Source organism: Neurospora tetraspora, assembly GCF_033439725.1.
Source record: "Neurospora tetraspora strain CBS 560.94 chromosome Unknown B0H65scaffold_5, whole genome shotgun sequence".
NCBI classification, from domain to species: Eukaryota; Fungi; Ascomycota; class Sordariomycetes; order Sordariales; family Sordariaceae; genus Neurospora; species Neurospora tetraspora.
The window spans coordinates 770,330-792,643 of record NW_026944387.1 but is presented as its reverse complement, the minus strand read 5'-3'; the positions used below and the strand labels follow the sequence as shown (position 1 = coordinate 792,643).

General features: G+C 48.1%; 2 protein-coding genes and 1 non-coding gene across 3 annotated transcripts; 1 reads left to right on the top strand and 2 right to left on the bottom strand.

Annotated features, from left to right (window-relative positions):
• The first annotated feature begins 1,674 nt into the window (after positions 1 to 1,674).
• Positions 1,675 to 1,746, top strand: B0H65DRAFT_t338. Its single transcript has one exon. It is a non-coding gene; the product is annotated as a tRNA-Thr (tRNA).
• A 570-nt stretch (positions 1,747 to 2,316) lies between these two features.
• Positions 2,317 to 5,119, bottom strand: B0H65DRAFT_218993 (DHS-like NAD/FAD-binding domain-containing protein). The gene is made up of 2 exons (XM_062822026.1): positions 4,406 to 5,119; positions 2,317 to 4,166 (listed from the first exon to the last, which is right to left on the bottom strand). The coding sequence occupies exons 1-2, from the start codon at positions 4,725 to 4,727 to the stop codon at positions 2,494 to 2,496; spliced, it is 1,995 nt and encodes a 664-aa protein (XP_062680221.1). The 5' UTR covers positions 4,728 to 5,119; the 3' UTR covers positions 2,317 to 2,493.
• A 5,613-nt stretch (positions 5,120 to 10,732) lies between these two features.
• B0H65DRAFT_443260 (uncharacterized protein) lies at positions 10,733 to 15,232 on the bottom strand (the record flags this gene model as incomplete). The annotated part of the gene is made up of 3 exons (XM_062825629.1): positions 10,733 to 11,618; positions 11,675 to 15,061; positions 15,165 to 15,232. The coding sequence occupies 3 exons, from the start codon at positions 15,230 to 15,232 to the stop codon at positions 10,733 to 10,735; spliced, it is 4,341 nt and encodes a 1,446-aa protein (XP_062680220.1).
• Positions 15,233 to 22,314: the final 7,082 nt, after the last annotated feature.

Sequence of the window (22,314 nt, the reverse complement as noted above, 5' to 3'; positions counted from 1 at the left end):
GGAGCCAACAAAGCCAGAAGAGTCCCAAGAAGGGGACCGTGGGAGGGAAGCATAACCCCAAGCGTATCGGAATCAGCGAGCGCGCGATCATGAAGGGGAGGCCGATTATGAGGGATATCATGAATGAGATTACTGATGGGAGGTTTTGAGCTGGCTGACTGCCTCGGCAGTGGTATTGGCTTGATTGGTTGGTTTCATGGTTGGAATGGATGGTTATCAGGAAATTCGGTTTAGACTTAGGTTTATAGTCTCTTTGGGCGTTATGTGAGCTCTTCGGAAGCTTGGTCTTGGTAAGATAGGATAGGATAGCCTTACCCGGTATCACGTTGTTGGCCCTGGTATTTGGTAGCATGCGTTTGGCATAGATAGCCATTTCTAGAATATCATCTAGGATTATGGATGGATGGATGAATGATCAGTTGGCAATCAACAACATCTTCTCTTTGATGCTCGCATATCCATCCATTAGACATCGTGACCCCACATGTGGCCACCGCCCTCAAATGAGCCACATGTAACATTATGACCATGACCCAGATGATATTGAAAATTGGCCACTTTTGCAGGGATTTTAACCGTTTGAAATGTTCATTTACTTATTTTAATATTCGTAAATAATTTGCAGTATTGATTCGAGTACACTTTCTACTTCCTATACTAGATTTACCCCCTTCGTTGCCCTAGTAACCTTCTAGCGCTTAGGGGCGTACTTTAAAGCCTTACGAGTTTAAATCAATTCTAACTTTTAAAGATTATATTCATTTATATTCGAAATATTAGCGAGAATAATACCCTTATCGCAAATTTAGGCTTCCAAAAGGTTGAAGAATTTTGTAAAGGCTTCCTTAGTAGACCCTCTAATTCGAGCGGATTCGAAAGGGGTCGAAAATTTAGTCCTAATATTAGGATTCCTTATTAAGAACCGATTTATCCAACGGGTACCCAGTTTATTATAATTATCCCCTCTTTTTGGTATCGACGTTGCGAAGCTAATAATCTAACGACGGTTGGGAATATAGTTAGCCTTCTCCTCATTTAGAATCCAATCGTATAAGAAGGTTTCTTAAGTTGGCGATAGCCTCTAATTAAATATTTTCGAATCGCGCTTACTTTAATGGCTTCGAAGGCGGCCGGCGAAGGTAGACCGAAAAACCCTATACTTCTTTGAAGCTACACACTAAAAAAGTTCATTATAAATATCCTCAAGCGCTTACTCAATTAAAGACGAGCTTATTATAATAGAAAGAAGTGCGATCGGGCTTAATTTAATGAAATAGTAATTGTTCTTAAAAGAAAGGTAGTAATGTTAAATGAGGGGAAAACGCGATATAGATATGGCCGCATATAGGGGGTGGGCGCATATGGGGTCACGACTTCTACTGGTTAGACGTCGTATCGATCCTTTGAGCGAGATTTCTCCCCGTCATTAATTGTATATATCCAGCGGTATCATCGGGATCCACTTCTTTCTTCTTAGTGGGGGCCCATACTACGGGCCTGTTCCGTCATATCTTGTTGTAAACTAGATATGCAGCCAGCAAGCACTATCACAAATTATTGTTCGTCGTGTTGTTTGTTGCTTGCGAACCACCATCATCGCAAACCATTCTACCATTGCAGTGCTGCATTCTTAAGCCTCAGATCTAAAGCTTCAAAACAATAATAACCCGAGAAGCCCGCATGGCTCAGTGGTAGAGCGCATCACTAGTAATGATGAGGTCGTCAGTTCGATTCTGGCTGTGGGCAATTAACTATTTCTTTTGCTGTGCTCCAGTCTTTGATGGAGCTGCTCTTCTGGTTTTTTTTTTTTTTTTTTTTTTTTTTTTTTTTAAGTCGTCAGTGATTTCATTCTCGTCTATGGTAACGCAAACTCGGTGGAAGTGTGCCATGGTTGGTTGATGGGTTGGTTGGACTGTGAATGGAGGTTCAGGTCGGTTGGATGGTGATATTTTACGGAAAGACTTACTGACCGCAATGCGAAGGAACGATTGTTGAGTGAATGGTAACTAACGGAGTAAGAACTGCGGCGGGGTATCATTACATTATTTTTGTTTGGCTGCTTTTGTTTATACCTCGATCTCATACTTTTTCTTTCATCTGAGGTTGATAATGATGAGGATGAGATGAACTTCCTCCGCATATAACAGACTGACTACTCCATCCAACACACGAAATGCTTGAAGTCTGCATCCATCGATCGACCGGGAAAAAAAACATACGATGCCACTACTCCAACATCTGCTCCGTCTTCTGAACCTTATTCATTTTCGTTCCTCCATTTGTGTATACCTATAATCCCGTCCCATCTTTACCATGATGCGAATAACCAGCGTCGAATGAACCCGTAAAAACGCCTCGAGCAATGAATGAGTTGAAATACCGATCCGAACCATGCCATACCATACCATTCCATACCATACCATTCCATACCAGTCCCTACCAATCGCCTACCGACCCAATGCGTGCTTTCTCCTTCCAAGTAGAGAACTCTCCTCACTCAGAAACAGTAGAAACGCTACTCCTCTGCTCCTTCCTCTTTTCCTTTTCCTTCTCCCGATTCTCCTTTTCCACCAGTCCCTTTCCCTTCTCCCTTGCAACCTTTTCCTTCACAACCTTACCACTCTCCTTCTTCCCCTCCTTCTCTTTCACAACGCCCCCCTCTTGCATAACCCTCTCCCTCTCCTTCTCCTTCTCCGCCTTCTTCTCCAACTTCTTCGCCCGTTCCGCCGCAGCCTTGAGATCCTCCTGCTCCCTCATCTCGCGCTCCCTCTCCTCCCTCTTCCGTCTCCTCTCCTCGCGATTCGCCTCCCTCTGCTCCTTGGCCACTTCTTTGGGGGTACTATGATGCGTCAGCTCCGCCACAACCGTCGGCTTCGGCTTCGGCTCTATCTGCGTAAACACATGGCGGGAATTATATCCCTCGGCCAGCTCGGTCCTGATGACCTGACCTTCGGGAATCATCTCATGCTTCAGATCCCATCCGGCCCGCTTGCAGAGTTCGGAGACGACCACGTCGCAGTCGCCGAGGAGGTCGATGTCGAAGTTCACGTGGCTGACGGGGGTGCGGGAGATGTAGATTTGCGGGATGTGCGGCGGCAAAAAGGGGACGACTTCGGAGACGGGTGCTACTTTGAGCGAAGTGCCGATGACGATCACCAGATCGACCAGGTCGCGATCGTGCTCCGTCAGTCGCGTCGAGAACTCGTCTGGCAGGGCTTCGCCGAAGAAGGTGATGTCGGGCTTCATAACCCCGCATCCCATGGTGTTGGAGCCGTGCTCGGACGAGTAAGGATCGGAAGAGAAGTGGTTTAAGTTGCTGTGGTCGAACTCGGAATCTGAATTGCTGTCGTATTCGCCGGGCTTAACGCGGCGCGGCTTCTTCTCGGTGCCGTCGCGGGCGAGCTTGCGCTTGCGCGACGAGTTGTTGGTTGTGCGGCTGCCTTGGGCGCACTTGCGGCAGCGCGGGATGCGGCCGGCTTTGATTTCGGGGAAGATGGATTCGCCGGGGACTTTGTAGCCGCACTTCACGCAGGTGGCGGTGGCGAAGGAGCCGTGGCATTGCACGAGCTTGTCCGGGTGTATGCCAGCTTTGGCTTCGAGGTTGTCGATGTTTTGCGAGTAGTTGGTTAGCAGCTTTCCCTTTTGCTGGAGCAGGGCGATGAAGGCGTGCGTGGGCGAGAAGCGCTCCGTGTTGGGAAGGATGTCACGCGCGATCGAGTAGAAGATGTTGGGGTCTTGGCGGAAAATGTTTATGTCGAAAACCTCCTGCGGATCGCTGAGGCCAAGGTGTTCGAGCTTGGAGTAGAGACCGGTGCCCTTAGAACGGAAGTCGGGGATTCCAAGCGAGGTGGAGATGCCGGCGCCGGTGAGGACGATGATGTTCTTGGAGCGCTTGAGCAGCTCCACGGCGTCGTCGATGGTGTTGTATTTCATTAGCTTTGCCCGCTTTTGGATCTCGCGGGTCATAGCCAGCGTGAGAAGGCTGAAGTAGGCATCGTCGCCAGCGCCTTCCAGGAAGGCGGGCGGACGGATGCCAAAGGCCGTGAGGAGCTTCTTGATGGGAATGACGCCTGCGTCTACGGTTCGCTGGACGAACACCTTAGGTCCGACCAGTCGAAGAAGTCGTCGATACTCGACCGCTTCCTCCGGAGTGCAGGCTTCAGGATCTAAGAAGCAATTCATGGTTAGCGTAATTCTTTCTTGACAGCATTTGACCAATGTTCCAAGTTCCCTCGCGCTTTCCGCCGCATCCGACGCAATGTTTTATACCCATTTCTTCCTCAGTTCGCGAGCTGAAAGAAGCTCAAAATAACCCGTTTGCACCTGCAAAGCCATCAAAGGCTCGCCAAAAGAACAAAACCCGCGGACCCCGTATCTGAGACTGTGTGAGGGATGTGAAACCTACCATCAGTAAAAAACTTGTCCTCCGTGATATCCTCCAAAATCTCCTCAAAAATCGACTCCGTCTCCCACGACTCATGAAGATCGTTGACGTGCTCCTCCAGCTCGTTCAGCTGCCTGTGCGCAACTGGGTGCGTAATGTCCTCCTCCAAGTCGAGCAAATGCTTCTTTTCGTCGTAGTTGACCACCTCCTTCATTCTGGACGACTTTTTCGGCGCGGCGCTGTTGTTGCCTTGTTTGCTGCTGCCGCTACTGCTGTGGCCGCTGCTGCCACTTGCGGCGGCCCCTGCGCCGTTGACGACCCCGCGACGCGAGGGATCCATCATTTCTCTCTTTCTGCGCTCTTTCTTTCGGTCTTTTCGAAAGTTTAAGATGCGAGAATCCTAAAATACCGCTGCGTTGGTTTATGGGGGGCGACGATGGAAACAACGATGATGGGAGGGAAATGGGTTCAAAGTAATTTTGTGGTGTTGAGCGGTGAAGGCCCGGGTGTGGGTTCGAGAGTTAATGAGGTAAATAAGGCAGGGGTGTGTGTTGTGATTGTGGATGACGGATGATGAGGTGGTCAAGAGTTTAGTGAGCTTGTGGTGACCGTAACCGTGTGTGAGAGGTGTGAGAAGTTGTGTGTGGTTGTTGCTCTCAACAAAGTAAGGTGACGACGAGGTTGCCTAACGCAAAAGTCGTGACGCGCGCAGCAGGCAGAAAGGGAAGAGGGGGAAGCAGAAGGTGGTTGCGTCCGTCCTTGTTGTTCCCGTGTTTTGGTGGAGGAGGTGGGAAAGTTGATGAAGCAATTTTGGAAAAGGGAAAAAAGGTGAAACTCTTTAATTCCCGGTTGGTTGGCCTGGCAGAGAAACTTGAATGTGCAAGTCCCGAGATACCGTTGCGGATGGAAGTGGCAAAGAGACACCCAAGACAGAAAAGGTGGTGACGAAGTTGTGAAATGGGGCCGCCAAGACCGATGATGATCCAGAGGGCTCAATAAAAGGAGTTTAAAGAGTTAAAAGGGGTGAGAGTGCCAAAAACCGGGAAAATTAGGAAGTGGTTAAAAACGCGCGATGGTGGTGGTTGTCAAGGAAAGTCGCCGACGACGAGGTCTCCGGGAATCTTGGGATGGCCGGCGTTGAGATGGGGGCCGGGAGTCTGTGTGGTTCGGTGAATTGGGGGCCGACTTGTTCGAAAGTGGAAACGGAAGGAAGAAAAGAAGGGAGAGATGGAATTGGAACTGGACTGGGGGAAGAAAAAAAGGGAGAGACAGTTATGAATGAGCGCAATGAGCTGAATGAGACGATCGATTTAGGGACACGGAAAGAGGAAGAAAGTGGATATCGTATCGTATCGTTAGTCAGTGATGGGATAGCCTGTGAGGTCCAGCGAGTCCTGCCAAATAGTTAGACAACATCAACTGGCTTCCAGGCACTTTGTCACCTGCTGTTTCCCTAATCTTGTCAAGAATGTGAGTCTCGACGATGAAGGTTGCACAGCCCAGATGAACCGAATAGACAAAGAGAGGAAGGCTAGAAGGAAACAACAACAATTGGGTGCTATGGTTCAGTCGGGTTGGTTCTTGGTTTGGTGGTCAGTGAGGGCGTGTTTGGATGCTCTGAAATTGGGCTCTGAACTGTTCAGAGCCCTAAATTTAAGAGTGCTGTTTGGCGCCACTCTTACTGGCTCGCTCTGAAATTGTTGGAAAATCTGGGCTTTGAAATTCATGCTCCCACTTTAGATTTTGAGCTAATTAAATAACGTAAATCTCTCTAAAAATGTCTGAACTGGTTCAGAGCTTAAAAGGCCTCTAAATCGACCTTTTGAACTAGAATTTTATTATTTTATATATTTTTATAATACGTGACAACTCCCATCGTCAACTTCAATCGACCTTAATCGACTAGATTAACCACTATGCCCTCGTTTGACGTCGTATAATATTAATAACAATTATAGCGTTATTGTAAGAGGGCTATATAAGTAGCCATAATACTTAATATAATTAGATTTATACTATAGGTATTGCTAATCCTTATAAATATAAGTATAAATTTATGGATAACGATATACGACCTTCTTCATAGATATAAGGGTCGCTTCTAGTCCCTATTGCGTATAATGCTGTATACGTTTAATAGGTTGGTAGTATAGTTCGATACCTATATAGAATTATTATTAGGTTCGAAGACTATAATATATAAAAAGGTTATCGTCTTTCTTTTTATTATAGTATAAGGTATTATTTTTCGTATAATCGTATATATATTGGGTTTGAGTTTGGAGATAGTATATAGGTTAATAATATTTAGTATAGTATGGGAAGGAACCTTACTTTTAACCTCTACTTTAGAATATTTCATAAGGTTTTTGGTATTTATTTGGTATCGTATTAGAAAAAAGTCCGCCTGCTTAAGTTAGAAACCCCTCTTAAAATTGAAATTATTTTAAGTTATTGCCCTATTTTGCGAAGGTCTTAGGGGTTTTTGATAGTTTGTACTTTAGCGTGAAGGTTTTGGTTAAATAATAAAGACTATAGTGTAACCGAAAGGGAAGTGTTTTTATAAACGTATTACTAGTATGTGATTTCTTTAGTCGGATTACGTACGTACTTCCTAGTTAGGAGGGGTCCGCTAACGATATAAGAGTATTTAATATAGTATTTGGCGTTAGGTTTAGTATTTTTAAAGGGTATATGTACTTCGCCGACGCCGGCTATAGTAGTAATTTGAAACTCTTTATACCGTATTATAGGGTATAATACTATTTAGCAGAAATTATTAGAGCGGGGTTGAAATTAGTTAACTATAAGGAGTTGTTTAATTTGCATTATTCTTAGATTCGTATTATAATCGAGAAGAATATTAGTCAGTTGAAGGTGACATTTAGAATTTATTGTATGAACTTATTATTGCTATTAGAGGTTTAAGTCGAGGTCGTATATACTATTACGGTATTATTAAATTAGATTTTAGATTGGGATAGGTCTAGTGATCTGCTATTTAATATGATAGAGGCAGAGGATATTTTAGATTTAGAGCGACGCGAGATTGTGACGGAGAAGTATGTTCTTATCGGTTATAGTATGGAGGATTGGGAGAGATAAGGAGGAGTTAATAGTTAAATGAGTTAGTATTGCGACCGCTTTGTAAAGAGGATGTGGCGCGATTATTGTATAGAGTTGGAGAAGAGGAGAGAGATGTAGAGTAGAGTAGAGTAGGAGGAGGGGAGGGGAAGTTTGTAATTGAGTATTTGATTTTAGAAATTTCGAAATCTTTAGATTTGAGATATGATGATATATTTGCTCTATTTAATATATTAATTAATATTAGCGCCGTTAGTGTAATTTTAGCGACCCGTACCTTCTACTAAAGGTATTTATAGATCTCCTTGTATTATTTGTAAATGTGCTTTAAATTTGATGCAAAGTAAATATATCGATTCAGTTCGTTTTGGCGATTAAAATGATAACCTTTTTATATACATACGATTTTTTTTGGTATTAAAATATCGGTATAAAAGAAAGATAAAAAATATAATAAAAATTAAATCCGGGGTAGGTCCTATTTCCCGCTCCCTTCCATTTATAGGAACTTTGTGTGTAGGAGTAAATTGTTGTAGTACGTTGTAATATAGTGTATTTATAAGTTTGGGTCGTTTGAGCATAACGTATTCGAGTGTAAAGTTGGGTCGATTAAATTTTCGTTAAATATATTTAGATCCTCCTCTTGTAATTATAGGGTGGGTAAATCCTCCTCCTCCTCTTTTTTGTTTTTAATACCTAACTTTTTTTTAAGATTTTAAAGTATATTTCTTTTATCTTCTTTAAAATGATTACGAAGTAATGCGCCTTCGACTTTAATTCCTCCTATTCGTATAATATATAAATATTAGTATTAGGGTAGACTTTAGCCTCCTAATTCTTTTCGAATATTGCGACCGCCTTCGCTATTTATTTATATGCGATAACTTCCTTATAGCGCTCTACTGACGAGATTGCATTAATAAGGTATTTAAAGCTTTTATTAATAGTTTTACTATTATTTTTCTTCTTTTTTTTCTTGGAGTCGGTCGATAAAGCGGCTCTTTTCTTACCGTCGCGTATATGGGTAGGGATTGCGAACTCGCCTTCGAAATCTTCGTTATCCGAGTTATAAAATGTATTTATAGAAGGGATTTCTCGGTGGGATAGGAGTGCTCCTAGTATTAAGGTATGGGATCCGGTCGTACCTTAGTTATTAGAAAAGGCCTCTTCTATGAGGTTATGGTATGGAAGTGTTTTGGTTCGAAATTGTATATATTTTCTATAATTTTATTATATTGTTAGTAAGTATACTTAACCGGTTTAAATTAATTAAATTAATTTTTAAGAAGGAGTCCTAGATAGATTCTTTAGTAGTATATAACTTTGTTTCTTTATTATAACCGAAGCCGGATTAGTTAACGAAATTAGTAAGTACTTGCTAAGTACGCTACTTGCGCTTGAAGTAGTTAATTCTGTTACGTACTTGTATAGTATTAAGTTCAATACTGTACTTCTCGCGGAAGGCATCTACGATACCATTGTATACCATCTCTTTATACCTACTTTGGTTAGTAAGGCTATCGTCGACGACTTCCTTAAGCTTCCTTAGTAGAGTTTTCTCTTGTGCTTTGGTCTACTGCTATACCTTCTTGTATATCTTCTTTTTGGTAGTCTGGGAGGTAGTAGGTTGGTTGGCTTGTGTAGATGGCAGTTGATTGGCTATTTCGTTGGTCGATATTGATAAAAGATGGTATAAAAGAAGGTTATATTATATTAATTATGGGCCTATAAATACGAAATGTGTGTAAAAATTTCAGACTCTACGATTATGGGGCACTAAACGGCACTCTGAAATTCCGCTCTGAATAGTAATAGGGTGGAGCTCAAAATCGGCATTTACCGCTAAAATCCGGTTTAGAGAGGTCTGTGCGGTTCCTCTGAATGGGCACTTCAGAGTGAGGCGTTCAGAGGCCCATTTCAGAGCATCCAAACACGCCCTGAGCGACTGTTACCGACTGAAAGCCCTTGTTACCTATGTCACTGTTACGAGCCTAGTGTAGTCCCGGTCAATTATAAACCTTGGACACAAGTGATTGCAAGAGGCAAGAGAGTGAAAGGATTAAAGCGGAAAGAGCAAGTCGACTATCTCAACGATGAAAACTCGAACTCGGCACTCGGGGATCCAAACGGAGTTGCTTGCCTGCTCATCCGGATGGACGGGATAGATGTTGCCCGTTCGCAGAATGTTCGAGTGAATGGAGTCGCAATTGTGAATTGCTTGCACAAAACAGCAGTGTACTTGTAGAGCACTTAATTGTCCCGGGAAGATCCTCCTAGCACTGCGAAATCCTTATCTTATCAGCGCTGTTGACAATCTAACATCCGCCCCTACCATCACACCACATGCCGGGCGGGACCTGCAGCGGGACTGGGTGCCAGACATCACAAAGTGACGTGACCGTTCCATGTTGCCCGGCTATTCACAATTGTGTCACCGGGTAAAGATCTTCAATTTTGAAGGTTATGATGCAGGAGTGTGATTCCATGATCATCGTCCGTATCGGTGAGTGTCTACGAGCGTTTTGGAAACGCGTGTTAGCCCGCTAACTGAGCCAGCTTACAGGCAGCGATAGGAGCTCTGTAACATCAGTCCCAGAGAAGCATCACACATCAGCCCATCACCAAAACCTTCAATCCCAGACTATCGAGTTATCATCATATGTCGATTCCGCTGTTAATTTATTTCTAACAGTACTAAGGAATCATAAAACCAAATACGTACAACGAACGTCGTGTGGACAAGGGGTATCGCAATTCCACGTCTTTTATCTCATGTCCATCCTTCTCTTCTTTCCTCCCATCCATCCCTCATTCCTCCCCAAAACGTATTACTGCCGCACAGCATTAAAATAAACGTATGCATACCATAACTCAATAACCATACAGTCACTCGAATCTCCCTTCCCACACTCACTCCCTGCTCCCGTACAGTATATATATCCAGCAAGGTAATAACCTGCATGGTTGATGAAGGACAAAACGCTCAAAAAGACATGTAACTTCGAACGCCGAGCTTGCAAAATCCCATAAAACTAAGCGAGCGTTTTTGTTTAACCGCTTCCTCCTCTCCCACCGAGCTCTCTCTCTCTCTTTTTCTTGGTTGGATGAACACAGTTGTGTACAACTAGTATTACAACGTATCGATGGACGGAAACCGTAGTGAATGTGTATGAGGAAAAGGGTAAACAAGTTGAGTTAGGTTCAAAGTGGGGTATCTAAAATTCTTCCCCGTTAACCGTCCATTACTCCCAAATATCCTGCCATTCAAGCCGACTTCTTCCCTGGTGGCTTGGGCACACTGAGGATGGGAACAGTCTGCTCCACGCTGCTGGGGACAACATCGGGCGTCTCCTGCTCCTCATTAATGGAAGGGGTGAGAGATCGCTGCGAGGGCTGCACTTCAGATTGCGAAGACTCGGCCTGTGGGCTCGGCTTAGGAGGGAACAGGCCAAAATCGGAATCCGGCCGGCGCTCAACAGGTGACGGCGCCCATCCCGCGGCGACACTACCAGCAATAATACCAGTCATCACCATAGATGCCCCGAGAGCACTGTTGGACCTGGACCGCGTGCTTCTGCTCCGTCTCCTAGAATCAGGTGTAGGGGGGGCGATTGAAGGAGCGGCGCCGGTGCTATCCTGGCGGATTGGTGTCATAGGGACATTGATCGAGTTGGACTTGGAGTTTGACCTGCTGTGGGAAGCGCTCCTCTTGGGCATGAAGGTCTCGCGAGGATGCTTCATGGCGAACTTGAGGTTGTTGATACGTCCACCCTTGAACTGCTTCAGGAAGGCCAGCTCGTCCCTGACCTCGGCGAAAGCAGGCGGGTAGTACTCGAACCGCTCATCATCAGAGACCGTCAAGTCAGGCGTCTTGTTAGCCCTCCTCTTGATATATTCGGGCACCAAACGCTCAACCAACGAGTCGGGAATGAGACGGATGATCATGCCGACAGGGATGGAGATGAAGCCCAGAATCAAAGCGTATGCCCACATGGCTCCGCTTTGCTTGTCCTTGGCAATGTTGAAGGCTTGGCCACCCACGAAGATAATCAAGATCTGACCGCCCATCATAATGGCGGAAATGCCCAGGAAAAACAAGTTCTTGGTGAGTCCTTCGAAAATGTTGAAGTTGTTATCCAGACGACGATTGCTATGAATGCGGTTAGCGGCATGTTTTGGGTGGCAGTGACATATTCTATTACTTACTTCCATTGGTTGAAGATTTGCATCCACACAAACGTGTTGAAGACAAGAGTCTGGATCTGATCATCCGTAACGTTGTCATCGTAGTTGGGCAAAACACCTTGCTTGCCGAAATAGATCAACAAGGTGATGGCCAGTTGGTAGATGGCTTGACCGATGATCATCTTCCACATGGTCGTCGAGATGATGCCAGAACCCCTGCGTTCAGGCTTCCGGTCCAAGACACTGTCGGAAGGAGGATCGGTGGCGAGCGCCAAAGCGGCAAGAGTATCCATGATCAAGTTGACCCACAGAAGCTGCACGGCGGTAAGGACGGAGTCCTGCTCGCTGTTGGAGACAGCAGAGATGAAGGTGAGGATGACGGCAGTAATGTTGACAGTAAGCTGGAACTGAAGGAAGCGCTTCACGGCATCATTGACAGCACGTCCCCACTTCAAGGCCTTGACAATCGAGTTGAAGTTGTCGTCCATGAGAATAATAGCGGATGCCTCCTTGGCGACTTCAGTACCAGCGATACCCATCGAGAAGCCGACATCGGCCATCTTCAGGGCAGGGGCATCGTTGGTTCCGTCACCGGTGACAGCAACAATTTCGCCCATATCCTTGAGACGCTTGACCAGAATGCGCTTGTCCTCGGGACTGGAACGGGCAAGTACGTGCAACCGGGGAATAATCTCTTCCTGCTTGGACTTGCTGAGGTTCCGGAACTCGGGACCTTCCATAACGAGACTGTTAGGTTGGAGAATGCCACAGTCCTTGGCGATTGCTTCAGCAGTGATCTTGTTGTCACCAGTAACCATGCGGACAACGACTCCTGCCTTCTGGCACAGCTGGACGGCCTCGGGAACACCAGGGCGCAGAGGATCCTTGATACCAACCATGCCGACAAAGATCATCTGGTTGCAAATATCCTCAAAGACGATCTCCTCCTTGTCCTCTCCAGTACGGCGCGCCTTGGCAGGAGGCCACTGAGGGAAGTCCCGGTAGATGATGCCGATGGTGCGCAACGAGTTTCGCGCGTACGTCTCAATGAGCTTCAAGACGGTCTCGCGGTTCTCGGCGGTCAAGGGGCCAGCAGTGATGCCGTTGGAGGGGTCGCGCAGAATCTGGGTGCACTTTTCTAGCATGATCTCAGAGGCACCCTTGACATAAAGCCGTGCCTTGCCGTTGTCAAGCGCCACAACAACGCCCATGCACTTGCGTCCAGAGTCGAAAGGGATCAGATGCAGGATCTTGGCGTTGGCACGCTCCTCGGCAATAGGGCTCATGGCAAGATGCTCCTTGGCGAACTCGAGAAGGGCGGTTTCAGTCTTGGAGCCAACGAAAGATTTGACACCGTCAATTTCGCCTTCGAAAGCAGTGGAGTTGAGAGAAATGGACTTGAGAAGCAATTCCTTGACAGAGGCATCAAGCGAGGCAACAACTTCCTTTGCGGAGATGTCGGCCTCAGTCGGGCTGTCCGGAGTCTCGGGGTTGAGACCACCGGCAGAGCCAACGCCACCAAACCTATGGGTGGTGCCAAGGGTACCAGCAACGATTTGCATCTTGTTCTGGGTCAAAGTACCAGTCTTGTCCGAGCAAATAGTGGTGGCATTGCCCATGACTTCGCAAGCCTTGAGGTGACGAACCAGGTTGTTGTCGCGCAACATGCGGGTAGTGGCAAAGGCCAAAGCCAAGGTGACGGCAAGAGGCAAGCCTTCGGGCACGGCAACGACGATAATGGTGACAACGACAATGAAGATGTTCAAGAACTGCTGACCCTTTTCGGCGGGAGTGTGCTGTGACTTGGGAAGCTTGACCAAGAAGATGATGAAGAGGACGATGAAGAGCAAGAGACCAGCCGCACCGCCGAGCTTGGCGATGTACTCGGCAATGACGTTCAGCTTGGACTGGAGAGGAGTCATCTCGGGGTCCTCATCGAGCGCCATGAGGGTTCTGCCGTAGCTTGAGTAAATACCGGTGGAAGTGACCAGGTAGGTACCCATGCCCTCCATGACGCGAGCACCAGATTGAATGAAGGGATCCATCTTCTTGACGTTCTCGTTGTTCTCGATGGCGGCGTAAACCTCGTCAGCAGGCCTTTTTCGGATGATGTCGGACTCGCCGGTGGCCTGAGACTCGTCGCATTTCACATTGTAGCCCTCAATCAAGACACCGTCGACAGGGATCATGTCACCAGGCTCAAGATGCAAAACATCGCCAACCAGGACATCGAAAACCGAGATTTCAACCGTTTTGCCGGACCGGATAGCCTTGACCAGACGATCTTGCTTCTTTTTGTTGAGTTTTGCAAATTGGCGTTCCTTTTGAAAGTCGTTCAGGGATCCAACCATAACAACGATGACGATAGCGACAATAATGGCAACTCCTTCTACCCACTCGACCTTGGCTTCACCGGGCTTATGCGCCTGGCCAAACGTCTGGTACAGTCCGATAGCGAGCGAAACAACGGCGGCAATAGAAAGAAGAATGAGGACCTTGTCATTATAGGTGATCCACATCAGCTCCAGCAAGCTCTTGCCCTTCTTCTCTGGCAGTCTGTTGTCGGAGAAAACGCGCTTTCTCGATGTGTAATGGTCGTCTCCATGATGCTTCTTATGGTGTTCTGCTGCGTGGCTGTCGGTCTTGGCGAGCACAGTTTCGGCAGCAGCCTTGGGCTTGTCGGGTGAGTTCCCAGATGGACGGGCAGTAGCTTCGTCGAAGGTTACACGCCCATCGACTTGGACCTCATCCATGCTGAGACCGGCTTTCCTATCAGTCCTGAGACCCTTTTCCAAACCGGCAAGGCCACCCAACTTCCAGAAGGCGGAAAGACTCTTGGGGTTGAACATTTTGTTGAGTTGACCGGGGGTGAAGGCAAAAGGATTATCAACAACCTCGAAGTCGGCCTCCCTTCCTTGGTCTGGCTTGAGAGCATCTGGGTCGTTGATTACTTGGGCGTTGTCCGATGTGTTGCTGGACAGGGAGCGGCCGTTCTTGTCGCCTTGGTGGGAAGACCCTCCAATAACCGTCTCCCCTTGCGATGATGTTATCGAGCGGGTCTCATCGTTGGAGTTGACTGAGTTTTGTCTTGACCTGCCAGCAGCGCCGGGGACTGACAGGAAGTTTTCCATGGGTCGGTAGGTAACAGGGCTGGAGACATTGTGAGGACTTGTTGGGCGACTATCTCTGCTGTCGAAAGAGGTGGACTGGCGCATTTCGGGCCTCTGTCCTAGAGAGTTGGAGTGTTGGTGGGAAGGGGTCCAGTGACTGGCGATGGGGTCCATGGCGGTAGGGCTATATGCGTCCTCTCCCAATGAGGTAGGTGAGTATGAGACACCTCTTGGGGCGCTTTCAGGAGATTCCTGGGGTTGTGGAGATACCGCTGTGGTGTCAATGGTAATTGTAGGGCTGTATGATGTATTAGCTGTGGGCTATGTTGATAGCAGCAGCAGCCCTTCTAAGGCATGCGTATGATGGCAGATGTAGTAGGTAGGAGGAGGCATGTACTTACGCTCTCTGTCTCCGAGTGACAGGAGGAATTTCGCCCGCCTTGGGAGGGCTCTCTGCGTTGTCCGCCATGATTTCTGACACTCAATGGCAAAAGAGAGGAGTCAGTTGGCGGCTGTGTTGTCTGGCGTGACCACCTCGAACGCGGTGGACGCGGAGGCCAATGGGCAACCCGTCAGCTGCGCAAGGGCAGATTCCTGGTTTCCGATGGAATGTTCAATTGTCCGCGCGTTGCTATGGCGAACTCTGTTTGATTTGCAATATCAGGATGCCTTCGGATATCGAGGCGCGGTAAACAGAGCCACACTCAACCAAGAGTCGAGTAGGTTGGATACCTGTATGGTTGTAGCTGGGCAGTCCGACAAGAAGATGAAGGGGTTTGGGGTGCCCTGGGATGTTAAGCAAACCCCCAGCGGAGATTTCAGGTTCTTCCTTGACCCTGCTGTTGTTGTCGCTTCCCAAGCTATTCCGCTCTGGGACGTCGAAGGTACCCTGTACCGTAGCGTGCTTCGGCGGTGTTGATGGTAGGCGCGGGAGTGAGGTGGCCGGCCCAACAAACAACGGCGGAGCTGCCCACTTGTAAGTAGAAGGTACCTCGGCTTTGTCACAATCGAAGGTTGAAAGAATCAATGGTAAACTGAAAGACGGCAAGGGGAAAGGGAGGCGAGGTGGAAATGCGCGGTCAGCCAAAATACATACGGAAGTAGGTTCAAGGCCTCCGGTCGCTGCACATTCGCCCGACCAACAGCTTCTACATATGTTGGACGCGTTGTAGTGTAAACGGCGGGAAGCACGAAGCCGAGTTTGTTGAAGTGAACTGGAAGATTGGAAGATTGGAAGATTCAATCTACAAGTCCAGATGCTATAATATTTGAAAACGGGCGCCCAGCTTCAGACAGGAAGGAGCAAGTGAGATGCCTGAGCGCAGTATGTACAGTATTGTAACGTACTGCTCCGTAACAACAAATCCAGAACCAAGGGGAACTTCCTGGGAAGGAGGTCGATCACGCAGCCAGGGCGCCCGTGGTCCGTTACCAGTGTAACCCTGATCGGTATTAACCACGCATCTGTCGAGTCGTACTATGTATGTAATTTTGCGATAGCCAAGGAAGATACGCTTTGAGGTTGTCGGCGGATCAACAATGCTACCTCCAAAGCAACTATACCAGAATATTGTTGATGAAGGGGGGATGATGATATTGATGACGGCTATGATGATGAAAATGGAAGCTCCTCTGGTGAGGGAATATTGGTAAACCAGAGGTAGTGCAGCGGCAGCAGTCGGTCGGTATGTGGCACACGAAAGTGCTTTGATCTTGGAAAAAGTGAGACTTACAGAAATTGGCCGGGCAATTATGAGTTGTGGAAAGGGAAGGTGCAAGCAAATCTGAGGCGTTGAATAGCACAAATAGACATTGGCTGGCACTCAGGTCCTTCCTCCTGAGAGAACATCTCCTGTCACCGGTCTTGCCCGTTTACTACATATTTTACCCCAACGCCCTCATTCTCTCTCTATTCGTTCTCGATGCGTCTGGCTCCAATTGCCTCCAGTTCGGACTGGACCGCCTCAGATTCACCGATTTGCACCTTCGGGCACCACCAGCCGGGCCACCAGAAGATGGGACGGACTGACGGCGACTGTTCAACGACAACGACACCGAATCATTCGGCGATGGGCGAACGATGTCGGTGCAACGTCTGCGTCTGCACAATGGATCTCCAAACGAGCTCCTCTCATAGGTTTGGCGCCGGACCTTCACTGAGCACTGCCACTCTTGGCATCGCTTGGCGTTGTTAGTTCTCAGGGACTGGCCAACCGCCCCGGTCAATGTAACCCAGTACCGTTACGGTAATTTTCAGTTGGCCTCCCTTTCTCTCTGTTGGACCTGACCGTCCGAAGACCATTTGTTTGCACTCTGGTATATCAAATCACCAACTGCGCTGGTTTCTGCTGGTGAAAGATGCGACACCATAACCGTTGAACTTTGATGTTTTATCGATGGCATCATCCTTTCTTATACGAAATCTCCAGGACAACTCCATGCGGGGGGACCTGCCATGATCAATCTTCAAGATCTAACTTGAAGTGGTATCAAAGTCGGTAAAGCTCATGTCGCTAGTCTGTTTGGGGTAAGTGTGTGCCTCAGACGTGCAGATGAGCCGCCACTAACAAAGGCTCGAGGTCCAGTTTTAATTTCAACCTCCCGTGGGGTCCCCATGCATGCACGCTAAGCATTTCAAGGTCGCAATGACATCCTGCTCGCTCCTGATAGTGCGACCTGTGTGGAGGCCTGCAAAAGCTTAACATTCGAGATTTTCAGCATCTCTTGATTCCCAAGAGTTGTTGACTCTCAGCCCTAGCGATTTGGGTGATTAACCTAGACAATATCCTTGGGGCACTGGCAAGGAAAAAGGTAATGTCCATATGCGTACAACAAGCAGCTTCACTGGCTCAAGGTGTGTACCTAGTACGAGTCGTCGTGGATTCCTGTGACGTGCCATGCGTGCCTTCCACTTGGAGTCAGGGGTGGGTCTTGCCGAACTGGTGGAGTTTCAACTTCAATTCAACCTCCATGAATTGACATCAACATTGGAAAGAGCGGTTGTGCACCTCACAACTCAGTCCTGACTTGAGGAAATTGCACCCGGGACAACGACTGAAAATGTCTCGGCTGCCTCAACAACTTGGAGCACCAGTCGCCCTGCAAACCTGGAAGTTTTTATGTCAGTCACTGCACTTGGCAGACGTCTCGAGGGTTGTGCGCGCATGCAGCCTTTCCACAACAGTGTACATAAATTCGCTGCGGAAAGTAACCCCTCCACAACCACAACCTGTCTAAGCGCAAACACTTTTACTTTCTTCTCAACATCTTCCCGTTTCTGTTGCCTCAATGTCAGCTACCAACACTCCCAGCCTTCCCTCTAGACAAGTGGCTGTGCTCTTGGGTTTCAATGGTTCCATGGCTCAAAGAGGTAGCCAAGGAAGTTGCCATGAGTTTGAGCTGCCTCTTTTGATACTTGAGGTTAGTTTGCCCCCGTCTTGGCCTCTTTTCCCCCTCATCCTCAATCTCACCTCTCTCCACCCTGACCACCTAACCTAGACAATGGCGATACCAGCTGGACACATGCGACCAAAACTCAACAACAACGACACGATCGTGACGCGGCACCCCCATTGTCTGTATCAAATATCCTCGGGCGAAGTGAGACTTGGCTGAGGCGCAGTTACCGTGATGCTCATGGTTCCGGCTACTTTCGCCTCCTCAAGTCTGGACTTCGGAGCCATATCGACTTCTTTGATCCGACACTCGCATCGAACAGTACGGCACCAAGAGGGTATCAGATGGTAGAGGGATAAAGGAATTCCCAGCATTCACCTTGGCTATCATTTACACAGCCTCGTCCATCCACCATTGGCATCCATACTATCGACACTTTTTCGTTGCCGCCGAGCAATGCGTCAAGCTTGATATTGGATACATGTCGAATGTTTCATGAAACGCCCTCACAAATTCGATATCTCTTCGGCATCCAACCGCTTGCTGCCATTTCCCTGCGAGGAACACTGACTACTTGGCCAATAAGACTTCGAAGCTGACACATGCCGCCGTCATGGAATTGCATTATCTTGGCGGATTCGCATTTCATTTCCACGACACATCCAAAGTCAAGGCCAAGATCGTGCTTGTTTTGAGATCGAACCCGAACATCCAAGCAGCGCAATTACACCCTCTTGGTCTCGCATGCAAACGACCACCACCCTACCACAACAACAAGCGCCACACTCATCATCCCGCTGCGCTGTTTTATGCGCAATGATGCGACATCCATTTGCGATTCCCACCACCCTCTCTTCGCCCGGCACTCAAGCATGAGACATTCAAGCCACTACCTATTGGCATCTCCTCTTTTCCACATCTTAACCGGAATTCCCCTCGTGGAGCTGGCACCACATGTTCAATGTGACGACACCTCCGCTCCGGTTTATAGAAGCCCGGACACCCGGGACTCCAATCGTCCATCGGCAGTCATCCAAGAACGCCACATGATTCGTTCCCACTCTGCCAACTACCGGCACCTCAAGGCTGACCTCTAGGCTTCCCTTTCGCTCCGGAGAAATTATCCTTAACCTCAGAACACTGCCCGCTTATGCTTACTACTTTGGCGCGCGGCTTGGTTGTATCTTCTATGAGCCTGCTAGCATGGTAAGACGTGCTGGCAAGTTTCAGCCCGACGACGTGGAATTGAAGTTCCGCTCGGGTCGAATCTCACCATTGCTGGGTTACCCATTGGTGACACGCGGAATATCGAAAAGGCATGTCATATTTCGCATGCTCAGGAACCAAGCCCCCCAAGGCACATCCGCTCTCAAAATTGTCACCTTCTAGATGGGTTCTCTTGCAGGAACATGTTTCCAGAAGGCTCGTTTTCATTTCCATATACCCATGCTGATATCGGGTGCGGTAGCTTGACCCGCAACCCAGCTTCCAAACGAAGCGGGCAAATCCCCAAAATGGCGATTTAATACCTATCATTCACGACTATCCTGTCGCTGCTAACACCAAATAAGCTTTTATGCCACAGTCGATCATCGATCCTTCGCGCAAAATCCGTCCCCACTTAGCACACCTCTAACACCCTGGAGACAATTCCTGTTTAGGAAGCTGATCGTTAACATCATTTCCAAGTGTCAATGCCCCCTTTTCGCACTTATACAAATTCTGCCCTTCTCGGATAATCCTCCAAGGCCGGTGGCTTGTACACCAGCGGAAGGTTGTTGGCAAGGCGAGACCCAAGGCAGCCAGTCAGATTTCACCACTTGCTTCCTACATCGACATGAAGTTTTGAAACCAGGCTGTGAGCCGCATGTGGTGCCCAGAATGTCAGATGCACATGCATAGCCAAGGCTGTCCCATATCACGCCGAGAATTCAGCCTTATTGGAAGCCGAAGTTGCCGACCTTCGTGTATCATCATCGAACAAGTCCGTTCCAAAGCTACAACAATGTTGAGTAGGTCACGGGATCGCGAGTGCAGGATCGCGAGTGCAGGATCAACATCACGTCACGTCTGCATAGTAGATATGTGGCTAGGTATGCAACTGTCTTGCTGTCATGGCACACGACACTTGATCTCATCAGGCACTCCACTCACCAAGTTGCTACTATGTAGTTACTTGTTTCGCTATACTGATGCCCAGACCGATACTGGGCTAGCAGCTCAATGGCACTGGCTATGGCGTATCTGGTCTCCATTTACAGTTCAGCAGGCGAAGAGCCAAGCATGACCGTGATCTCTGCTCGGGGTGCCTAAAGCGACTGTGTAATCGGCCGAAGCGACTGTGTGGAGCAGACTTTCCGCTGCAAAAACTCCAGGCCTCTCTCAAGTCTTGGCATCAAGTCCATCGCCAAAACACCACCAGAAGTCATCATCTTGGACGACGAGAACGAGAGTTCAAACCACGTCTTTCTGAACGCCAAATTCACATTCACACGCGGGGGCCTCTCACCGGCCCCCTGCACCCTCGGAACTAAACCTACCTGACCCTAACCGCTAACCTTAACACTAACTAACCCTAACCTTCTCTGTTAACTTGGACGACTTACAGCTTCTGTCTCCACACAGTTGCTTCAGCCAAACACACAGTCGCTTTAGGCACTCCGTCTCTGCCATATTTGCCGACGAACGCAAGCTCCGAAGCTTTCACCACCATGCACGCAATGTTCCCAGCTTCACAAGGACAATTGGACGCCATTTACCTCCGGTGTTTCAAAAGAGCCGCCGCTATGTGCAAGTCCTAAACGTGTCACAATTGACCCGCCTGCCAGCGAAGGGCTTCGGCAGCGAACTCCACACGATGTTGGGCGTTTCCCAGCTTCGTGGTCGGCGATGATGCATGGATTGCCCTGCTCCCGATTTGCTGGGTCGGTAGGCATAGTCTGGACTTTGGCGATCTGAATACTGTGATACGTCCGGCGACGCTACGCAATATGCACTTTGCCCATGATTTTGTACACGCCATAAAACACCAGGCAGTGCCGCCGTCCTTCTACCTGGCTCGCGAATATCTCGGACTTGGAGCATATCTGATCCCCTGGGGTCCATTTGACTTTCACCATCACTGTGCGCTGGTACGATTCTCGCCGAGTTTCGTACCAAAAATATTTGCACAGAAACACCCCTATTTCACTGATCATCATCAACCAATGAGAGGTTCTTTCAGGAGAGGTGGTAAAAGGATTTTCCCTGAACAAGAACAACAAGGCCGCATGCTGAAAAAGTCAAACTTCTTGCTCCCAAACTGAAAGCGGTGAAGGATGGGGCGATCAGTAACTGTCCTTGAGACGCAACTAACATCAGGATTTGAGTGGTGGTTAGCAAAGCCAAGACCTATGAGAGGAGCTTAAATTGAGGCTGTGCAAATGCAGACCCTCTCAATTGGCCATTTCCAAGCTATCTATTGGTGGCCACAAACCAGGTAAGCCAGGGCCCCATTCCATATGGATTCTGACCCGTCCGTTGTTCGCTTCGCCTGTTTGGGACACTCGACTCTTGTTGACTTGAGGGGTTTTGTGAATTGCTGTGATGTGGTCTGATCGGTAGTTGAACGTTCACAGATTTTCATCCAAGTTGAGGAATTTCGAAAGGACGAGTGGGTATCGTAAGACGTTGGAGATACTGCAAGTTGACGTTGTCTTCGGTTACAGTTCGAAATGTGATCAGGAATGGGAACGCTGATACTTTCAAGCAAAATGGTCAGGCAGCCAAAACCCCCCCCTCAAGCCGACATCCAGGAAGTCCTCAGAAAATTCTTTCTTTCGAGGTGCTCGTCTGAGATTCACCCCGCATGTAGAACGGTACCTTTATTATGTACCAGGGAGATCCGAAACCTCACATATACTAGATTGCACCCAGGTACACATCAAGAACGTCGCCGCTCGACACAGCTCTTGAAAGCTCAAATAACACCTTCACGAACTGGAAGACCCCACGAATTCCAGGTTGAAAACTCAGCTGCCCGAATTGAAGTCGGTGAGCGTCCAGCCTCACCGGTAGGGGTACTTACCGTCCCGGCCGGTACTCGAGATCAAGTGATCTCCGAAACAAGGGTTCAGCGTATTCCAGGGGCTGTTTGCACCTCTGTGGCCTACGGAT